This window comes from Suricata suricatta, chromosome 8 (genome assembly GCF_006229205.1).
Source record: "Suricata suricatta isolate VVHF042 chromosome 8, meerkat_22Aug2017_6uvM2_HiC, whole genome shotgun sequence".
Classification (NCBI taxonomy): Eukaryota; Metazoa; Chordata; class Mammalia; order Carnivora; family Herpestidae; genus Suricata; species Suricata suricatta.
In genome coordinates, this window is record NC_043707.1 from 85,918,258 (window position 1) to 85,940,325 (window position 22,068).

General features: G+C 34.1%; 1 protein-coding gene across 1 annotated transcript in view; it reads right to left on the reverse strand.

The window, feature by feature from the left end:
• The window catches only part of LRRC7 (leucine rich repeat containing 7), a 542,709-nt gene that overhangs the window by 298,783 nt on the left and 221,858 nt on the right, over window positions 1-22,068 (reverse strand). Inside the window, exon 4 of the mRNA XM_029949178.1 lies at window positions 15,873-15,990. Coding sequence (XP_029805038.1) covers window positions 15,873-15,990 — 118 coding nt within the window. The remainder of the gene's footprint in view (window positions 1-15,872; window positions 15,991-22,068) is intronic.

Consider the following 22,068-nt stretch of genomic DNA (forward strand, 5'->3'; position numbering starts at 1 on the left):
TTCTTCCAGAGGTGTGGAGAAGAAGGGAAAGGGGGAGAATTCTAAAATCAATCAAATATGGATCTTTCCTACCTAGCATGAGAGAAAATGAAAAATCATGGCTAAAATTATGGAAAGAGCCTAAGTTTTCATCAACTGATGAATGGATCAAGAAGATGTGGTTTACATATGCAATGGAATACTACATGGCAATGTGAAAGAATGAAATCTGGCGATTCGTATCAACATGGATGGAACTCGAGGTCATGCTAAGTGAAATAAGTCAGGCAGAGAAGGACAGATACCATATGCTTTCACTCACAATTGGAACAGGAGAAATTTAACAGAAGACCATGGGGGAAGGGAAGGGGGAAATATAGTTGGGGAGAGGGAGGGAGGCAAACCATGAGAAATCTTGAATACTGAGAACAAACTGAGGGCTGATGGGGAAGGGGGAGAGGGGAAGGGGGTTGATGGGCATAGAGGAGGGCACTTGTGGGGATGAGCACTGGGTGTTATGTGGAAATCAAGTTGACAATAACTATAAAAGAAAAAAGAAAGAAAATCATGGCTAAATTTAGGTTTAGAATATATCTGGTTAATTGGTTTTTTTTAGACTATCTTATCAAGGACTAATACAGACAACTCAGTCTTGAGAGTCATCTTAAACCTGTAAATAATACAGGTTTCAACTTTATTTAATTATAAAAAAAGATTATTTGTGTCAAAATAAAAATCAAAACTAAAGTGCCTTTGAAATTTTGGGTTAGGTTTTAAGTTGGTAATAAAGTATGAAAATAAATGTTTTTCCCCATACAATAGATAAATATAGAGTCTAAATGTAGCAAACAATTTTGTCATTATCAAACACAGAGCCATGTTAACAAGAGTAAGAGCAACACTGATCCTAATGATCATAAATGAAAGGTAAACCTGAGTGTAAGACATTTACATAACATAGAAACTGTCTTTAAATCTTACTTTCTGAATATATTTATTTAATGTGTTATAATTTTTATCTGTCCTCATCCACTCTCTCACCTAAATCTTCAATCTACATATCATCCATATAAATACATTTATAGTCTATCATCTGCATGAACATGTATTTAACTATTTAGTACATGTAGCTGTCTCTTCTTAATACCTAGCATTTTAAATTATATAATGTCTGAAATGAAATAATACTAAACACTAATGAGACATGCTACTTGCTTATAAATTAGGGATTCACTGCTTTACCATCTTATTGCATATGATTCTCTGATATTTGAGTCATTAACTGCAATAATAAGGTGCTTGAGAGAAAAGGGTCATTTCATAGGTTAGACAAATATTTGAGTAACTATTCTGTTAGGAACTGTAATTAATATTGGGAATAGAGGAGCACCTGGGTGGCTCAGCTGGTTAAGCATCCAACTTCGGCTCAGGTCATGATCTCATGGTTCATGAGTTCAAGGCCCACATCGGGCTCTGTGCCAACAGCTCAGAGCCTGGAGCCTGCTTCAGATTCTGTGTTTCCTTCTCTCTTCTGCCCCTCTCCCACTCATACTTTGTCTCTCTCTCTCAAAAAATAAACATTAAAATTTTTTAAAAAAATATTGAGGATACAGCATGAAAAAGATGGACACATTCTCTTCTTTTGTGGAGCTTAGATTCTAGCAGAGAAATTTGTATAATAATACAGAGATAATATAAATATAAATGTATAAAATTATATAGTATCTTAGCAATGATAAATGCTATGGGAAAAGATAATTAGAGCAGAATGAAAAAGGATCAGAAATGCCTGGGAATGTCCAAGTTAACCAGGGTGATTAGAGTAAGCCTCACTGATTGGGAAGATGGCATTTGAGCAAGGACTTGAAGGTGAGAGAGAGATAGAGACACATGTCTGAATGTCGGAGGGTGGAAAGCAAGAGCAATTCAGGCACAGGGAATAAATAGTGAAAATTCTATAAGGCCTAAGTATGCCTGGTGTATTCTAGAAATAGCAGGGAGTCCAGAGTGGTTAAAACACAGCAAGGAAGAGTAAAGTAGCAAAAAAATAAGTCCGAGGGGTAAGAGGTGTGTGTGCGGGTTGGTCAGATGTGGGTGTTAACGCATATGGGGCACCTCAAGCCATTGCAAAGACTTTGGTTTTCACTCTGAATGAAATAAAGTGACATTGAAGTATGGATATAAGTGTACTATGTCATGATTTATAATTTAAGAGGATCACTTTGGTTCTTGAGTAAAGTGGCCTTTTTAAGAGGGAGGATAATTGGAGGCTGTTGTAGCAAAACATGAAAAGAGTTGGTGGCGGTCTACTTCTGGATGAGAGCAATGGAAGGAAATAGAGATGAATGGAGTCTGAATGTATTTTCAATGTAAGAACATTGGGATTTCCTGATAGATTAGATATTGACTACGGAAAAAGAAATGGGAATCAAAGATGACTCTAGGCTTTTTTTTTTCCCAAGCAACTTGAATGAAGGTGTTGCCTTTAACTTAGATAAAGAAAAGAAATATGTGACTAGGCTTTGAAGAGAAGATAAATAGTTCCCTTTTTAGACCTGTGTAATTTGAGATATCTGTTTAGACTTCTAAGAGGAGATGTCAGGTAGGTGATCTTTATGAATCTAGGGTTTAGGAGAGAGGTCTAGACTGTAGGTCAAAATATTGGAGATTTATGATTATACAGATAGTATTTAAACCATGAGACAAGATGTGAACACCAGTTATGTGAGTGAGATAATGAAGAAAAGAGGACCAAGAACGGAACCATGAAGCACTTCAAAATGAGGATAGGGAGAAGAGGAAGAATCAACATAGGAGACAGAACAAGATCAATCCAACAGATGGGACAGAAAATTAGTGAATATTGACTTCTAAAAGCCAAATAAAGTAAATGTATCAAGTAGGAAGAAGTGCTCAGTTGCTTGAAATGATGCTGATAGGAAAAGTGAAATGATGACCAAAAACTGCACATAGAAATCAGGGCAACATTGACTGGAATGATGTTGTTGGAGTAGAGGGCTTGAAGAGCAGAGTGGTTTGAGAGAGGATGAGAGGAAAGAAATTGGAGATAGAGAACACAGACAACACCACCTAGAGTTTTGTTGCAAGGGGAAGGTGTCATTCTGGAAAGAGGAGTTAAGACATTTTGTTTAGAATGGAAAAAATAACAGCATGCGCATATACTGATTAGAGTAAACAAGCAGAGAAAACCTTGATTATGTGATAGAAAGCAAGGAGCGTTGTTGAAGTGATATCCATGGGTAGGCAAGAGAGGCTGGTTATCAGTGAAAAGACTCACTTTAGAAAGGAACAGGAATAGTTCATCTGTCCTAATGGGCAGGAATCAGAGTATATGAGCGCTGATGCTTGTAGATGGGTAGATATGATGGTAGTGTCTGGGGAATTATCATCTGAGAGCTGTGATTTTCTCAGTGGAGTAGAATCAGTAGCCACAAAGATAGGAGAAAAGGTGTGAGAGTTTGAAGACAGAGGAAAACAAATGAAATAATCACCATAAGAGAAAAGGCAATGGATTAAGAAAGTAAAATATGACTTTGGAGAAGTGTTAAGGCTGCATTTCAAATTTTTGATCATAAATTTAAAGTGATATCAGTCGTGTGATTGTGTTTTTTCTAGACCCTTTAGCAATAGATAGAGCGCTGGGTTCAACCAAGTTTGTAATTTTACTCAGCCAGCACAGTGTTATAAAAGGAGAAAGGGTGTCAAGGGTTTCATTTGGTGAGTGACCACACAATCTAAGCCATATAAAGCAGGAAAAAGAAAATAAATGAACAAAAAAGACAAAGTTTGGATAGGAAGGATATGTCAGAATATTAATAGATTGGTGGTTTTGATAGGGCTAAATGTATTTGGAGCTCTGTAAGAATAAATCATCTGGAAAAATAGGAGGATGGAGATAGTGAGATTCATTAGTTGACATGAATTTCTTAATATTCCTGACAGTGTCCAGACCAGACCTAGGAAAACAATGAAAACTCCGTGTTTATTAAATCAGATCTAATTATATTTTCACATCAATACCTTGAAGCAATGAACTAAAATACTTTACAAATACAGAAAGAAACTTGATTTTACTCAGAGGGCTTAGATTAAAAGGTATGTGTTTCTATTCAAATATAAAATAGGGGCACCTGGGTGGGTCAGTTGATTAAGCATCTGATTTTAACTAAGGCCATGATATTGTGGTTCATGAGTTCAAGCCTTGCATTTGGCTCTGTGCAACAGGTCAGAGCCTGGAGCCTGCTTTGAGTTCTGTGTCTCCCTCTCTCTCTGTACCCTCCCACCCCCACTCATGGCTCACACTCTGTCAGTTGCTCTAAGATAAACATTTAGGGAAAAAAACCATAAAAGACTTCCTACAAATACCAAATTTTGAATAATTTAGTGTTCTCTAATGTGTTAGCCACTGGGGTGGCTGGGTCACTCTGTCGGTTAAGCATTTGATTCTTGATTTTGGCTCAGGTCATGATCTCAGGGTTTGTGAGATAAAGCCCCACATTGGACTCTGCATTGCCAGTATTGAGCCTGCTTGAGATTCTCTGCCTCTCTCCGCCCTGATCACACTTGCTCATTTTCTCTCTCTCCCTTTCTCTCAAAATAAAATAAGCATTTTTTAAAAAGAAGACCTTATTTAATTAAAAAATTACATTTATTGCTTACAAATTTTTGTATGAATCAGTACACATGATAATAGTTGTGGATAGTGCATGTTGAAAATCTTTTCTGGATTTCACAGATATCATCAGTCTAAAAGTTTCACTGTGTGATATAAGTACCATATGCTGATAAAAGACAAAAACTTTAATGTTATGTCGTATAAAATAAAAGAAGAAAATAAACTTATGAGATTTTAATATTTTTACTTGATATTTTGTGATTTTTATAATTGCTTTTTTTCACTTTTGAGAAGGCAGGCAGGCTATATATCTAGCAAATTAGATTAGATTTAGGAGCATATAAAAATGGAATTTTTTGAGGACATGTTATAAGCACCTTGCTTTATTTCATATTTATAACAATTTTATATAGTGGTTTATTACTCCCATTTAACTAATGAAGAAACTGAGGCTTGGAGATGGCTAGGATTTGAATTGGGCCAACCTTATTCCAAATACTATCAAATTTTATCTATATTAAGCTGCCTCCATCAAATCTAGGGTTTTAACTACTTTGGGGTATACATCTTGGCTACCCAAGACAGGTAATGTAGCATTCATAACAAAAGCACTACACATTGCATTTGTTCCATACATTCTCTCTAGGTCAAATACAAATAAGCTCAACTTTCTGGAACTCTGAGTTCAGTGCACATTCATGATTGACTATGTAGCATTCTTCCATGGTGCACCATAAACTGCATTTGTTCTATAATTATCGTCAGTTAAATTTCAGCTGGCATCAAGTTTCTGAAACTTTAAGTGTAATGCTAAGGAATAAAGTTCCTTATCTCTGAATTTAACATATCTGCCACAAGTGCTATTAAACATAGTTCTGGATGTTTGTATTCCTTATATACCATTCAACTGACAGTTATTAGAAGGATTAAATAGCAAAGGATGTCATTATGAATAAATTATAACTGATCATCTGATAATAGAATGATGGGAAAAGCTACAAAATTAATAACAGAACTATTCAAGTCTATCATTCTTATCTTGTTTAGAAGCAAGAAGCTACACATATTAAAAATAAAAGTTCAATAAGACAACCCATGATGAACTCAAATCAACCTGCAATATTTAAATTGCATCAATTACACCAATTTAAAGAAGATCATGCAATATGAAACATCATTGGAACAATTTCCAACCAGAATGATTAAATAAAGTTAAATATTTTGATATACAGAAGGATAAATTATAATTTTATTTTGGAAAATTAGTTTGTTTATACACCCTGATTCCAAAGATATTTGGTAAATGAGGCAATACTCCGTTGAGTAGGAAGTGCTGATTGTAGAAAGATTTTCAGAGGGAGCAATCTATTGCATAAGAAAGCAAAAGCATTCAGGAATTAAGTTAGTAAATTTGTGAAAAACTGTATAGGTCAGTTACACCTTAAAAGAAGGAGAGAGAAAAAAAACAACCCAGGAAGGGTTTTCTTTACCTCTAACCACTAGTGAAGAGAATCAAGAGCTGAGTAGGAACATAAGCAAGGATAATCAAACAGTGTGCTTTATGATTATCTATGTCTATGTCTATTTTGGTTGTATTATAAAAAGAAAAACCAAATGCAGGTAAGTTAATCAATAATTCAAGACAGTCATGCAACTGATTCTCCCTTAGGGATATGCCTGGCAAAAATTTTGAGAAGTCTTTGTGACCTTGATCAACAATGAGTTGATTCACAGAGGAATAAATCTGACATAGATAAAATGAATTAAAGAGGGATACCTGATTCCCTCTCTTACTTTCTCTACTTCAAAAACAAGCACTTTGAAAAACAAACACTCATAACAGTGAAATAAAATGTTTCATGATGTAACTTCATATTAGATCAATGAATTTGTCCTTCACCATCAATTAACCACTTAATTGACCACTTACTGCCTGCACATTGATGGCGGCCACTGAGGATCAAGAAACAGTGTACGGTGCAGCAGTTATTGTTCTCATCGAGTTTATACTGATGCTGGAAAGGAGTCAGAGCAGTAGAGAGAGGGATCACATGCTTCATTATCACTTCAATTTTCTTTTCTCTTACAATTTTGCAGGATTTACAGAGACACAGAAGACAGGTTAATCACTCAGCTCAGAAAAGGCTCTGCTGTCACTCAAGGAAAAGTTATCAGTTTAGGTGACAGAATAGACCTCAGAATGATGAGGGGGGAGGGCAGTTCCATTTTAAAAATATATATTATATTACAGATTGTAAACTCCATTCCCCAGGAAGGAAGTCCTGATGATATACATAAGCTTGTTGATTTTATTTCCCGATGAAGACATCAGAAAAAAATTAAAAGTCCTGGCATTAACCTGAGAAGGTGACAAGGACACAACCTGGTATTTGTTGCCATCATATTCTCTAATGGAAATACAGGGAATCAATCCTCAGTTTATTTTAACATTGTAACGTTGGGTAGAAGTGGGTTCTGTAGAAAGGAAAGGCTGTCTTACAGTAAGGGAAGTCCTAGTGTTTTTCAGATAAATAACACATTAAGAGTGTTGTAAGTGAGCCATTTAATAGGGCAAAATAATAAGCTTTACTCTAAACAAATGGTCTAATGATTTGCCAAACACCAAAAAACATATTTATTGTTAATTGAAAACAACTGCATGGTAACATTTTTCTCCCCAGCTCATAATAAGGCATCCCAAAATAGCCTTCCCTAATTTATATACATACTTCTAGAGTCTCTTTCTCTTTGGTTCAAATTTTTAAAGATTTTTATCATTTAATTGGCTACTCATTTCTTCTTTTTCTAGTGTGTTTGAGGAAAAACTCACTCTCATTAAAAGTTGAGGATATTATTTGTCTTCAGTGTTTTGCATGCATTTGGGGGAAAGGGTGGAATAATTGGCAAGTTAGTAAAACACATAATAATGCCTTCAAGTCTGATTGCCTTTCATTTTAACTAACAATAGTGATTTTGCCTACTATGATGCTGTTCAAATCTGTTCTTGCATAGAAATAAGTTTTAGAGGATGAGAGAAAAATCACTTAATTGCTGCAGAATTAGGAAGGGCTTTCAAGTTAATTCATTTTCATTAAAGTCCTTAAATTATAGTATCAGTCTCTCTGAAGCTATGACAAATCAACAATCAAACTTAAAACTGAACCACTGCCTAATTAAACCTTATCACTCATTGTCTTGCTTTATCATATAAAACAATTTACTCCATTATGACCATGTATCAGCTCTACAAGCAGGCATAGACTACTTATTCAGACATCACAATATCATAAAATGCATTTATCTCTGATAGACATAGGATTCTTATTTTACCACTGAATTAAGATCTAATGAATAAGTGACAAAACATTCATTGGCATGGACAGTGATGCATTTACCCATGGATTGTTGCATGCAGTTTTGGTAACAGAAAGACTTAAGAGAGGAAGGGCTATTTAAATGCAGCATGAATGTTTATTTACATGTCTCTCTCCCCTCTCTGTGTCTTTATATACATATATATTTAATCTTATGTAATTATATGTTAAATTATTAGTAGATGCATACTGGGTACTCAATAACCAGAGAATATGTATTTTTATTACAAAAAATATTTAAAAAATTGACAATACACTTGGCCATAATGTAAAAGTCAATAAATAACAAGAAATCAGTATCATCCAGACCATGTAGTCTGCAATATAGTTCAATAAAAATAATGTGATGACTAAAAATATCTCAGATATGTTAGAATACTGAAAACAACTGAATAAACTCTAACAAAGAAGGAGCATGATAAACATTGCTGCAGTAGGAGATAGAAAAGTAAAAATTAATGATGGAAAATAAACAAGCCAACCAATAGAGACACTAACAGGCCAAAGAGTATTATTTGAAAGATAAGTAAAGTAGAAAAACCTCTGACAGCATGAATGATGAAAAAAAGTAAAAGACAGATGTCATGAGTAAACAATATTAGAAATACAACAGAAGAAATGGCCACTGACATGGTAGAGATTTATAAAACACCTAAGAGAAGCTTATGGGTGATGTCTGACAATAAAATTGAGTATCTCAATGATGGAATAAGTGATTTCCTTGCATATTTTAACTTTAAAAATAACTCAAAATATATAAATGCATAAGAATAAAAAGAAAAAACTGTCAAATGAAGATAATATAATTTTATACATAAAAATTCAAAAGAATCTAGTGGTTATACATGGGAACATATAATTCAGCACCATGGCTGAATGTAAGATCAAGATATGAAAATTAATAATGTTTCCATATAACATGAGTTAAAATTGTAAAAAGCACTTTTAAAAAATGAATACAATATAAAACTGGCAACTTAAACTGCTTAGAGATAACTGACAAAAATGTGTGCAAGTATCTCTTGAAGGGAATCACAAAACATTGAAAGACACAAAATAAAACCTTAATAAAGCTAAAGCTACATAGTATGTTCATAGATTACAATAGTTACTGTCAAAAACATATCAATTCTTCCCAAATTAATTTTTAACCCAAGCCAATGAAAAATGCCAATAAATTGTTTACAAATTTCAAGGAGGTAAAACTAAAGTGCCTATGGGAGAGTTGAATACCAAGAATAGCAAGACCCTTTAAAAAAATTTTTTTCTGTTTGTTTATTTAGTGTTGAGACAGAGAGAAATAGAGCACTAGGTGGGGAGGAGCAGAGGGAGAGAGAGAGGGACTTACAGATTCTGAAGCCGGCTCCAGGCTCTGAACTGTTAGCACAGAGCCCAACAGGGGGCTTGAGCCCAGAAACTGTGAGATCACACCTGAGCCGAAGTCAGTGCTTAACTGACTGAGCCACAAGACACTCTTGAAAAAGAAAAAATGAGGTCTTAGATTATCATATATTAAAACTAATATTAAGTTATAATGATCAGAAAAATGTGATACTGACACAGAAACAGGCAAATGGACCAACAGGGCAGGAAAGAGTTTGGAAAAATATCTTTTGTATGTAAAAGAAATTGAATTAAAAATTAATGAGAAAACAAGGGGATATTTAATAAATGTTGCTGGAGCAACTAATCATCTACTCATATTGAAAAAATACATTTTATTATAAATAGCATAGGAAAATAAGTTGCAAATGAATTGAGGGCTTAAATGGGAAAGGAAAAACTAATAGCTTTGGAAGAAAATGTAGAGAAATATATTTATGATACTAAGGTAGGAAAGAAGTTCTTAAATAAAGCTTTAAAAATAAGGCTATAAGGGAAGGCTGACAAATTTTATTACTCTGAAATTGGCAACTTATCCATGACAAATGGCATCCTAAGCAAAGTGAAAAGACAAGCGACAAATTGGGAGATGATATTTGTAACCCATTAAACCAACAAAAAACAAGTGTTCCCAGTAAATAGACCTTTTGAATCACCAAGAACCTAAGAGACAAACAATAAAAGAAATAAAATGGGCCAAAATGAAAATAGGACAAAAAGAGAATTTGTAAAGAAAGAATCTACACTTGCCAATAAAAAGAAACTAAAAATGCCAACTTCACTGGTGATTATGGAAATATAAATGCTCAACTTACTCTTATATATTCATCTGAGTAGCCAATACTTAAAATATCTAATAATCCCAAATGTTGGCAAGAATATTAACAGTGGGAGTATTGATATTTTAGCTGTTATAGTTACATGGACATTGATCATTTAAGGACAAATTTCAGAAACATGTGGAATGAAATACTTGCAGGCATTCGATGTAAAAATCCAATCATTCCTCCAACTCCCATATGCATTCAATCACCAAATCTTGCCGAATTACCCTCTAAATGCATGTCATGTCTGTTTCCTTCTCACCAATCCCATTATTACAATCTTAATTTAGTCCCTTTGCCTCTTTCCTATACTATTGAAATAGCCTCCTAATCAGTCTCCCTATCCTCACTATTCCCACCACCATTACCAAACTCATCCTTCACAAAGTAGCATTAGCACTCTTTCTAAATTGCAGATATGACTAGGTTATTCTCCTATTTAAGGTACTTCAATTGACATAGAATAGAATGTAGATTCCCTAATGTAGCAACGAAATTCCCACAGTGCAAGTTAGGGTAGATGAAGAGTTTGGTTTTAAATACATTATGTTTGGGGTGTTGGTGAGACACAGGGTGGCTATGTCCAGCCGGCAGCTGGCTATACCAGTCTGGAGGTCAAGGAAGAGACCGAAGCTTGACACAGAGCAGTCATTACCCCAGAGAACAAAGATATTATATACATTGTTATATGTCAGGTTAGTGCTGTTTTAGTAGTTATTCATTACGTATTACAGTGTCATTCCCACCTTTTCCAGCACTCAGTTACATTTCATAGTTCCCGAGGATAAAAAGGTAGAGACTCAAACCATGCAGAATTTAATACATAGTAGCAGAATATTTACTACTGAAGCTTGAAAAGACGTGAGCTCCTTGTGTGCAATCTTTCATTTATGCATGTGAGAGGGTTTTCTTTTTTTAATATTTTTACATTGTAGTACTTGTTTTCCTTGTTGGGGTGTTTGCTTATTTAATACATTCCATCAAGGACAGAAATTACATGCTGTTTTTTTTTCCCCCATAGAAAGTGTGTCTTAGGTTTTTCCCTTATTATTTTCTTTACTTTTTTTTTTCCCCTCTTCTTTTTTTGGTGGTGGGGGTGGTTATGTTTAAATGAAGTTGCTTTTACAACACCAAAGACTTAATCATCCATTTCCTACATAAAAGGTAGCTACTTTTTTGCATGGACCTCAAGTATATTGTAGGATAGAGGTGGAATTTAGGGAACGGTATTAAGCAGGCTATGTTCTAGCTTATGGGCAAGTAATAAATTGTATCATTTATCTTGAATGTATCATAGATAAGCTGCTATATAATGATTGCCACTTCAGATAGCTGTGAAATTAGGTGATTAACTAGTTGTTACTTAACCTTCTAATTTCTGTATAAGTCTAATTACATGAAATAGAAGTGGAGGTTTTGATTTTTTACTTTGCTTTTCTGTTTGGAGTGTCATTGTAACTACTGTATTGTAAATGATGGAAAATAATTGCATATGTTAAAAAAATAAATTGTGTTATATTAAAAAAAAGGTAGAGACTCTATTTTCTGGAGGTCCCTAATAGAATATAATATAAACATACAAGTATATATTTGTTAAAGGAATGCTTCTGTATAATGCTTTTTTATCTGCCCAAAATGCATTGAGCACCTGGCATGAATGCTGGCTTTTGTTTTAGTATCTCCAAATACAGAAATGAATAAGATAGTGCCTGATTTCAAAGAGTTTCGTAATATAATAAATAACAGTAAAGAGAAATTAAGAAGTGAGATAAGTCAAAATAAAAATATATACAAGGCAAAGTTATCACAGAGGAATGAACAATTAATTCTCTTTGTGTATAAGGGTCAGGAATGTATCTCAGAATAAATCACATCTGAAATGTCTTTTATAGGAGACGAGGACCCCGGTTGAGGCGGTATAGCCATGGGGAGGAAGGAATATTTTGGGTAAACAAAATAATATTGTTCCTTGTGTCATGAGTAATCAGCTGGCACATTTGGGAACAACAATCTGGCATTACCTGAGGATGAAATGCATGGGGATATGGGTCATTTGGAGTTGTGGTTAGAGAGGTAGATGAAAGCTATTCACACAAACTGTGTAGATATGTTTACTGTACAAAACAGTTCACTTATCTAATGTTTTAATATAAAAGAGTAATTTTAAATTAGGGGAGGAAAACAGTGAACAGTGATTTCAAGTGGCAGAAATGGATATGAAAAGTAAAGATTGGGGGCCACATGGACAATCAACATCAGATTTAACCTCAGCCTCAGAATGAATTAGTTTCATCATAAAAGGTCACACATCAAATTCAAGCACGTTTCAAGCAAATTTTACTTAGATTAACTAGTACTTGAGTGAGTCCCTGCCTCAAATTAAACATTCTACTCTCTGCAACTAAACGCCAGTGCAGACTATATTCTCTCATGCCTTAACTCTTCCACTGGGATTATTCCAACCTTGTCAATGGTGATGCTGACACTGCCCTTATTTTTTCCTATCTAGTCTTTCTTCCCTTGACAGATCCCCAAAGGATGAATTATGCTTCTTAAGTAACTGTCTAGATCTCTGCCAGAGAACTCAGGGACAGCTTTCTTAGGTACAATTTTGTGAAAGTATTGATGTGTCAAAATCTTTTACTGTTTGTGTAACTTCTTGCAATGACTGATATATCATCATGTTCCTCAAACCTTTTGTACTGCTAACTTTGCAGACTGTTTTGCCATGTCTAGCATGTATTTTTGAATAAATATTTCCAGAGCATGGAGATCGTAAGCACAGCAAAAAGTTCCTAATAATATTCACAAGGACTTCTAAGGATGCTCACATAGTTCTTTCTGAAATGAAGACATAAAACTTGCAATTCACTTCATGGCAACAAAAATGTCTTGATGCAGAAGGCCACTAGAAGTTTATTATGAAAATAACATATTTCTTAGGAGTTTCATGTTTATATTTAGAGATGACTGTTTTCTAATTCTCTTTAAAAAATAAATTTATTTTCTCAGAATACTTAGCTAAAGAGGCCTGAAGACCAAGGGATGCATTGTATTTAGCCATATGTTTCTCAGAAATTTTAATTTCAAAATAGAATTTGATTTATTAATGTATGCAAATATATAAGCAATATATATGTACAGAAATATCAATTCACACAAATGTGTGGCCTATAAATCTATTCTTAAAGACTAAAGGTAGATTTAATGTCATCTTTCAATGGGTCTAAATTTAGTTGCCATTCTCTCTAAGTCAACATATGGATGGCCCTTTTAGAATTGCTTCCTGAAAACCCTCTAAGGGGCAATTCAGGTTGGTGTAGAAAGATGTGTGTGTCCCAGTTTGCATACTTTTTCTTTAATTGAAATGTTCTCCTTTATTCAGGTGCTGCTATGCCTCATGGAATTCCTCAAGCCATAGCCTTTATTGAATAATTCCCTAATAATAAAATAGTCCTAATTAATTCTCTAAGAATTTATCATTGTACCATATAATTAAGTGCCTCATTGCATAGTCTTCATATTTATTTGTAGGTGTCAGTCCTATCTCCCTAGTGACACTGTGAATTTCTCCATGACTCGTAGACTTGAATTGAAGAAACCACTAGCAATTCACACTGGTACTATCAACAAGTTCTCCATGTTCCAAAAGGAGCATTCATTCATGAATTCACTAAGTAATGTTTATTGAGCTTCTATAGTATGCCACACACTGTTTTAGGCAATACGTGCCTTTGACTAGAACAACAAAATTGGAACACTAGTGAATTTTATTTTAGCAATGGGACTCTAGACAATATATAAACAATTTAAGTATATAGTAAGTCAGTTTCTCATAAATACCATAAAGAAAATAAAACAGGGAAGGGAAATAGAGCGTGTATCTAGTGGATAATAACAGCAGGATGTTCCAGAGTTTCTTAGGTATGCTATGTTTACATGTGATCAAGAGATTTTTCTGGTGGTCTTTAACGAGACATTAAGGTCCTATGTACCTAGAATGTCAAACCAGTCTTATCTAGCTGCTGTTGCTGCTGCTGCTGCTGTTTCTTCTTCTTCTTCTTCTCCTTCTTCTTCTTCTTCTTCTTCTTCTTCTTCTTCTTCTTCTTCTTCTTCTTCTTCTTTCTTCTTTCTTCTCTTCTTCTTCTTCTTCTTCTTCTTCTTCTTCTTCTTCTTCTTCTCCTTCTTTTAGTATGCTTGTTAGTTTATCCTTTATTTTTTCTTTTCCTCTCTTAAAAAATCACTTTATTGAAGTGTAATTTATACACAGAGAACTGCACATATTTAATATATACAACTTGATGACTTTGGGCATATGCAAATACCAATGATACCATCAACACAAACAAGGTAATAGATTTATCCAAAACCTCTCAGAGTTTCCTTGTGTCCTCATATTTTTTTGTGTGATAAGAACATTTAATATGAGATTTACCCTCTTAAAAATCTTTGAATTGCACAATGTTGTATTGTTAACTATAGGCACCATGTTGTAAAGTGGATCTCTATAACTTACTCATTCATCATAAATGAAACTTTATAGCTACTGAATAATAGCTTCTATTTGTCCTGTCTGGGTTTAGGTATCATTTCTTAGGGTAACTTTCCCTAACCCCACCAACTGGATTTATTCTACTAGAATACATGCCCTTCACATCTAATGTATCTTCACAGTAATTGTTTCTTTAAATCTTTTATAATTACTTGTGTAATGTCTAATGCATCCACTAAAATGTAAGGAACTTGTTTTGGTTATGCTTGTTACTCTGGAACCAAGCATATTGCTTGAAAAAACAAAACAAAACAAAAACAAAGCAACACGAATATGCACACACACACACACACATAAATTTAACCAACTTGTTTAATGATTGAGGGTTCATGTTTTATAACCTCATAGTGCCTAGATATAATCCTTCTTGACTAATCTTTGTTTTATTCTAGTGAAATAAGGAGCCAAGTTAATGTGGAAGGAAATTAAGATTTATGAATAAATAAGAACACAGAAATCCCACAAACATTTAAAGAAAAATGTCATTAACATGACTATCAACATTAGCAACAGCATTAACGTCACCACACATGTGAGTTTGACCAGAAATATAACAAATACTATTAAGCACTTATTACTTCTCAGCCATTGCTCAAGACTTCTGATATAAATATATCAGAGACCAAAACAGAAAAATCCCTCCTGTCTAACAATAGAATTTACATTCAGAGGCAGGAAAAGATAGGCAATAACCATAATAAATAAGTTACTTCCATAACACTGAGAAGATGGTCAGTGTTACGTGGAAAAATTGAGCAAAGTAAGGGAAATTGGGAGTTCACTTCCAAGTAGAGTGGATAAGTATGCCTCACTGAACATGTAGGAAAAAATTTACTCTGATTATGAGGAAAATAAATGGTGTAAAGATAGCAAATGTTCTGCAAAAGATTGAATCACATATCTGAATACAGGGAGAAATAAGGCCTGAGTGAGTCAGAGATATTAATAAGTGTAAGGGAGAGAGGTTTTCTGTCTTTGATTTATACTTTAAGATTTAATGTTTCAACAAAATTAACTTAGGGTTACAACAAAATCAAATAAAAAGTGTTATATCATTTGCTAAAAGAAAACAAAGCGTGTCTTCAATTAATTCAAATTACTTAGAGATAAGATGAGAATCTTACCATTTTTACTGATGTCGAGTTCCTTAAGATTAACTAAACTAGCAATAGTGGTTGGCAGATTTGAAAGATCATTATCAGGAATACTTAGTTTTCTTAGAGCTTGACAGTTGAACAATTGCTGTAAAACAAAATAATGATTAATTAGATTTCAATTTGGTTAAATGCACTCATATATAAACTCAGTAACAAAATTCAGATCACCATCTTTATAAATGGGGTAATCAAAGGGCCAGCTGCCAAAGTCTCACCTTCTTCCACACTCCTATTTTGAATTCTTTTCAGAATGCTTCATTTATCCATCTCCATGTTAGTCCCTCACTCTTCACTGCTATCCAAATTCAAAACACAAGGGATTCTGTTTCTTCTCCTTCTGTTTACTAGTAATATTCAATTTGCCACTTGTCCTACTGATTTTTTTTCTTTCAAATATTTTCTGGAGTTGTCCCTTCTTTTCTATTCCCACAACTACCAGGGTAACCTCAATTCTCTTTCTTTGCAATCATGTATTACTTCCATTTAATCATGTCTGACAGTTGTTTATTTAGTATGCAAGTACTGCAGTATAATTGAATATATGGGCTCATTTTTCTTTTGTGTCCCTCATTGTGTGTTTCATAAATTTCTAGAAAATAAAACATTTAACTTTTTTTTAATTTAAAAAATTCTTTTAGTGTTTATTCATTTTTTTGAGAGACAGAGAGAGACTGAGTGTGAGGGGAGAGGAGCAGAGAGAGAGGGAGACACAGAAACCAAAGCAGGCTCCAGGCTCTGAGCTACCAGAACAGAGCCCAATGTGGGGATTGAACTCATGAACTGTGAGGTCACCACCTGAGCTGAAGTCAGCCACTTAACTGACTGAGCCACCCAGGTGCCCCCAAATATTTAACTTCTGATATTTAGTTTAAAAAAATCACGAGTGATTGGCTCATTTCTGCCATCAGTCCAAAGTACTGCATGGGGAAGAGTCTAGTGTTACAGCACTGGTTCTCAGATCCAGCATGGTTTTACTCACTGGTAAGTGGAGGTGCTTGTTTAAAAATGTGGATTCTTGGGCTTTTCCCAAAGGAATACTAACGTGATGGGTCTGGGATGGGGATCAAAATCTGCATTTTTAAACAAGCACTCTATTGTTTTGATGTGGGTGTTTCCAGCGCCATATTTTGGGAAACAATGTTAGATTTTTTTGGCAATGTCGATCTCATTTTGACTACTTAAGATATGAACCATTGGGGCAGAATATTTTATTCATTTCTGGAAGAATTATCTTAATGAGATCTTTTCTATTTGGCATTTCTAATTCTATTTTGCTGAGTTTCCACAGATAAAGCATCTGGTATCTCTAACCATGCAATTGGTCCACAGCACATTTAGCTACCACTTATTCTTTCATGGAATTAATTATTTATAGGCAAAACCAATGTAATACATGGTTGTTATTTCTTAACTCATTAGCTTTTTCAAAATAGATTGTACTGGTTTTTACTTAAGATAAAATAATCAGTTTTGTGCTTTTGGTTGGTCATTTTTGGCTCCTTAACAAGATTATTTCCAATACTCCATGTAGTGCTAGAATTTCAAAATGCTATATAGAAGTGCCACTACCCCTTTATACAAAACCTAAAAGAAAAAGTACTTCGATGGATCATTTTCACTAATTACTAATTTTCCTTTTAAAAAATAGAAAAACAGATGTCTACACTCACGGTAGACGTTAATTTAATTTTTTCCCAGTCTCTATCATTCTGTTAAGATCATTAGACCCACATGCAATGTGGTTAGTTGTAGATATATAGATTTTAGAAATTCAAATGCCCCATGATTGATATTGGTAAGATGTACTAACAACTCTTCAGATTACTATAACCATTTTATACAAAATTCAGACAAATGATTTTCAAACACCTTTTTTTAAAAAAAAAAATCAAGTTACATCATCACAACTAAATTCTCAGTTTTTCTCGAGAATAAATTAGAGGTCCCTGTTTTGTTAAAGATTAATGGGCCATGTACCTGTGGGTTAGTTTCTGAGTTTTCTTTCTGCTCTATTGATCTATGTGTGTTTTTGTGCCAGTACCATACCGTCTTGATCACTACAGCTTTGTAATACAGCGTAAAGTCTGGAATTGTGATGCCTCCAGATTTGCTTTTCTTTTTTTAAGTTCTGTTTGGCTATATGGGGTCTTTTGTGGTTCCACACAAATTTTAAAATTGTTTTTCTCTAACTCTGTGAAAAATGCTGGTGGTATTTTGATAGGGATTGCTTTAAATGTGTAGATTGCTTTGGATAATATTCACATTTTAATGATATTTGTTCTTCCACTCCCATGAGCATAGAATGTTTTTCCATTTCTTTGTTTTATCTTTAATTTTTTTCAGTGTTTTATAGTTTTCAGAGTAGAGATCACTTATTTCTTTGGTTAGATTTATTCTTAAGGGTCTTATGGTTTTTTTGTGCAGTTGTTAATGGGAGCAATTCCTTAATTTTTCTTCCTGTTGCTTCATTATTGGTGTATAGAAATGCAACAGATTTCTGTATATTGAATTTGTATCCTGAGACTTTACTGAATTCATGTATCAGTTCTAGCAATTTTTTTGGAGGGAGGGAGTCTTTTAGATTTCCTATAATGGAGAAAAGAGTATCTTTAACACATGATGTTGGGAAAACTGGACAGAAACAGGCAAAAGAATGAAACTGGGCCACTTTCTTATATCATACATAAAAGTAGATTCAAAATGGATCAAAGACCTAAGTGTGAGACAGAAAACCATTAAAATCCTAGAGAAAAACACAGGCAATAACCTCTTTGACACTGGCCATAGCAACTTCTTACTAGATATATTTCCTGAGGAATGGGAAACAAAGGAAAACATAAACTATTGGGACTTCATCAAAAGAAAAGCTTTTCTGCACAACAAATGAATCAATCAACAAAATTAAAAGGAAATCTTCTTACCAGAAGAAGATATTTCCAAATGACAAAGGATTAGAATCCAAAATATATAAAGAATTAAAAAAAACCCTCAATATCAAAACCCCAAATAATCCAGTTAAAAAATGGGTAGAAGACATAGATATTTTTCCAGAGAAGACACCAGATGTCTAACAGACACATGACAAGATGCTAAACATCATTCATCATCAGGAAAGTACAAACCAAAACTAACAATGAGATATTACCTCACACCTTTGAGAATGGCTAAAATTAACAACATAGGAAACAACAGGTGTTGGTGAGGATATGAAGAAAAGGGAACCCTTTTACACTGTTGATGGGAAAATGCAAACAGTTGCAGCCACTGGAAAACAGTATGGAGGTTCCTTAAAAAGCTAAAAATTGGGGGTGCCTGGCTAGCTCATATGGTTAAATGTCTGACTGGCTCAGGTCATGATCTTGTGGTTTCTAAGTTCGAATCCCATGTTGGGTTCTGTGCTGACAGCTCAGAGCCTGGAGCCTGCTTCAGATTCTATGTCTTACTTTCTCTCTGTCCCTTTCCCATTCTCTCTCTCTCTCTCCCTCTCCCTCTCCTTCTCAAAAATAAATAAACATTAAAAAATTTCTTAACTTTAAAAATGGAAGTACACTATAGCCCAGCAATTACACTACTAGGTATTTACCCAAAAAATACAAAAATACTAATTTGAAGGGAAATACACACTCCAATGTTTATAGCAATATTATCAACAATAGCCAAATTTTGGAAAAAGCCCAAATGTCCATCGACTGATGAATGGATAAAGAAATGGTGTATACAATATGATATTACTCAACCATAAAAATGAATTAAATCTTGCCATTTGCAACAATGCTGATGGAGCAAGAGACTGTTAATGCTAAGTGAACTAAGTCAGAGAAAGACAAATACCATATGATTTCACCATATGTGGAATTTAAGCAACAAAACAAATGAACATGGGGGTAAAAAAGAAAGGCAAACTAAGAAACAGACTCTTAACTACAGAGAACAAATGGATGATTACTGGAGGGGAGGAGTGTAGGGGGGTCGTTTGAATAGGTGATGGCTATTATGAAGGGTAGTTATTGTGATGAGCATTGGGTGTTTTATATAAGTGAATATCACTAAATTCTAAACCTGAAACTAATATTACACTATACGTTAACTAACTGGAATTTAAATAAAAACTTGGGGAAAAAAAGAATTAATAGAAGTCCCTATATTCTTCTCCAATTTTAAATGAGCTATCCGGAGCATAGGTCTGAAAACTCCCGAACACCTTATTACATGGAGAATTGAAGACTCCTCTGGTATACAGGTAAGAAGCATGGCATTTTGAATCAGCCTGATGTGGGTTTAATTCAAAGGCATCTAGTTACTAGCTGTGTGATCTTGAGCAAGTTATCTAACATCTCTGAACTCTATCAATTTCCTAACTTATAAAAATGGGAACAATATCATTACCTAACTTGAAGGGTTGTTGAGATACTTAAATGAGTTAATATATCTCATCAATTTTAAGTACTGTATTTTTTCCCACACATTAACATCTTTGATATTTGGAATGAATTGTACAATCATGAGCAAGTTATAATTTTTAGGGAGTATATATCTGTCTTAGGGGTACAATAATGGCATGCCTTATTGTATTAATTAATAGCCATGGATCTAATGAAATGAATAACTTGGGAAAATGTAAAACTATTAGGTACATAGTAAGAGCTAGCTTGATAACTGCTAGCCATTCTGAGAATTTATATATGCAGATACAGAGGCACACCCATATAATAATTGATTCCTTATTTTTCTACATGATGAGGTCTTTAAAGGCAGAGGTCTTGTCTAATTCATCGTGATATCAACTTGTTTCATCTTGGTATACGTCAAGGTGGCTAGAACAGTGTCTTGTGAATAGTGTGTGCTAAATAAATATCTCTGAAAGTATACTTAGATAACTCAAGGAAAAATGAGGACAGTGACAAATTTCATCCGAGTGGTACTTCACTGAACTGGAAATTTCAGAGAGGTAAACAATCCCAGTGGAATCTAAATTTCATGAACAAAGCAGTCAACTTTGAACATGAGTCACAGTGCCTACACATTGACAAAAAAACTAAGAAGACATTTTAATGATTCTTGCATTTTAATGATTCAAGCTTTGAATGAAAATGAAATAATGATCATGAAATAGCTGTAATTCTTTCATACAGTATAAAATAGCAAACATAATTAACAGCTAATTAGAGTAAGACTGTTTATGGTAATGGTTATCCTGGCTTTCACTTGCCAACAATATTTCAAATTCCAAAAACAATAAAACTGTTTTGATTCTTAAAATATTTTTGTTCTCAAGTGTTCTTCTTGGGCTAAAGGAAGCAATTCAACTCTGACAGAAATTGGTTTCAGAAGAGTATGCAGTTTAAATTACTGATTCCAGAAAGCAAAGATTAGATAACTTTTAAGAGAGTTGATACAAAAGACAAAGGTCTGACTGTTGAAAATAAAACATATTTGGAGCCAAGAATGTATATTTTAAGAGCTATATTAGTCATTTACTCATGGAAAACCATTAATTAATACTTGTTACAAACTACATACTATGCTAAGTGCAAGGGTCACAAAGTGAGTAAGACACAGCAACTGAGCTCAGTTTGCTTACAATTTAATATTTAGACAATAAATTAGATACAATGTGAATAAAAAGTGTGCCAAGATAAGTATCAGGTGCGGTGAAAACACAGAGGTAGGATATCTGGACCAAATAATGTTGACGATAGTGGTGGGTTTGATTCATGAAAGTACACCTGGAAGGGGTGATGAAAAAAATGTATCACCCAAGAGCCAGCACAAGTTAGTCAGATGAAGGCTAAAGAGGGATAATAATAGAACTTTCTGTAGCATTTAAAAATACTCACAACTCAAAGAATGTATAACTCAAACTAGTTTCAGATTATTTGTTTCAAGGCATCAGGAGACTTGGATCTTGGAGTGAATGCTCTGAGTCTCCAACGTTTACCTGTACTTAAAACATATTTGGTGAATATCTGCCAGAGTCCAGCTCCAGTAGATCCAGGGCTCCCTGAAGGATGGACGGTGTCAGCATGGGAGAGAGAGTGAGAGAGCCTCGAGTTTCTTTCTGATCACCAGGCAGGCATCTCTGCTCTGTCTGATTCTCTAGCTTTATTTATACTAAAAGATACAAGGAGCTGAAAGAGCAGTGTGTGTTTAGTAAATGATTTCT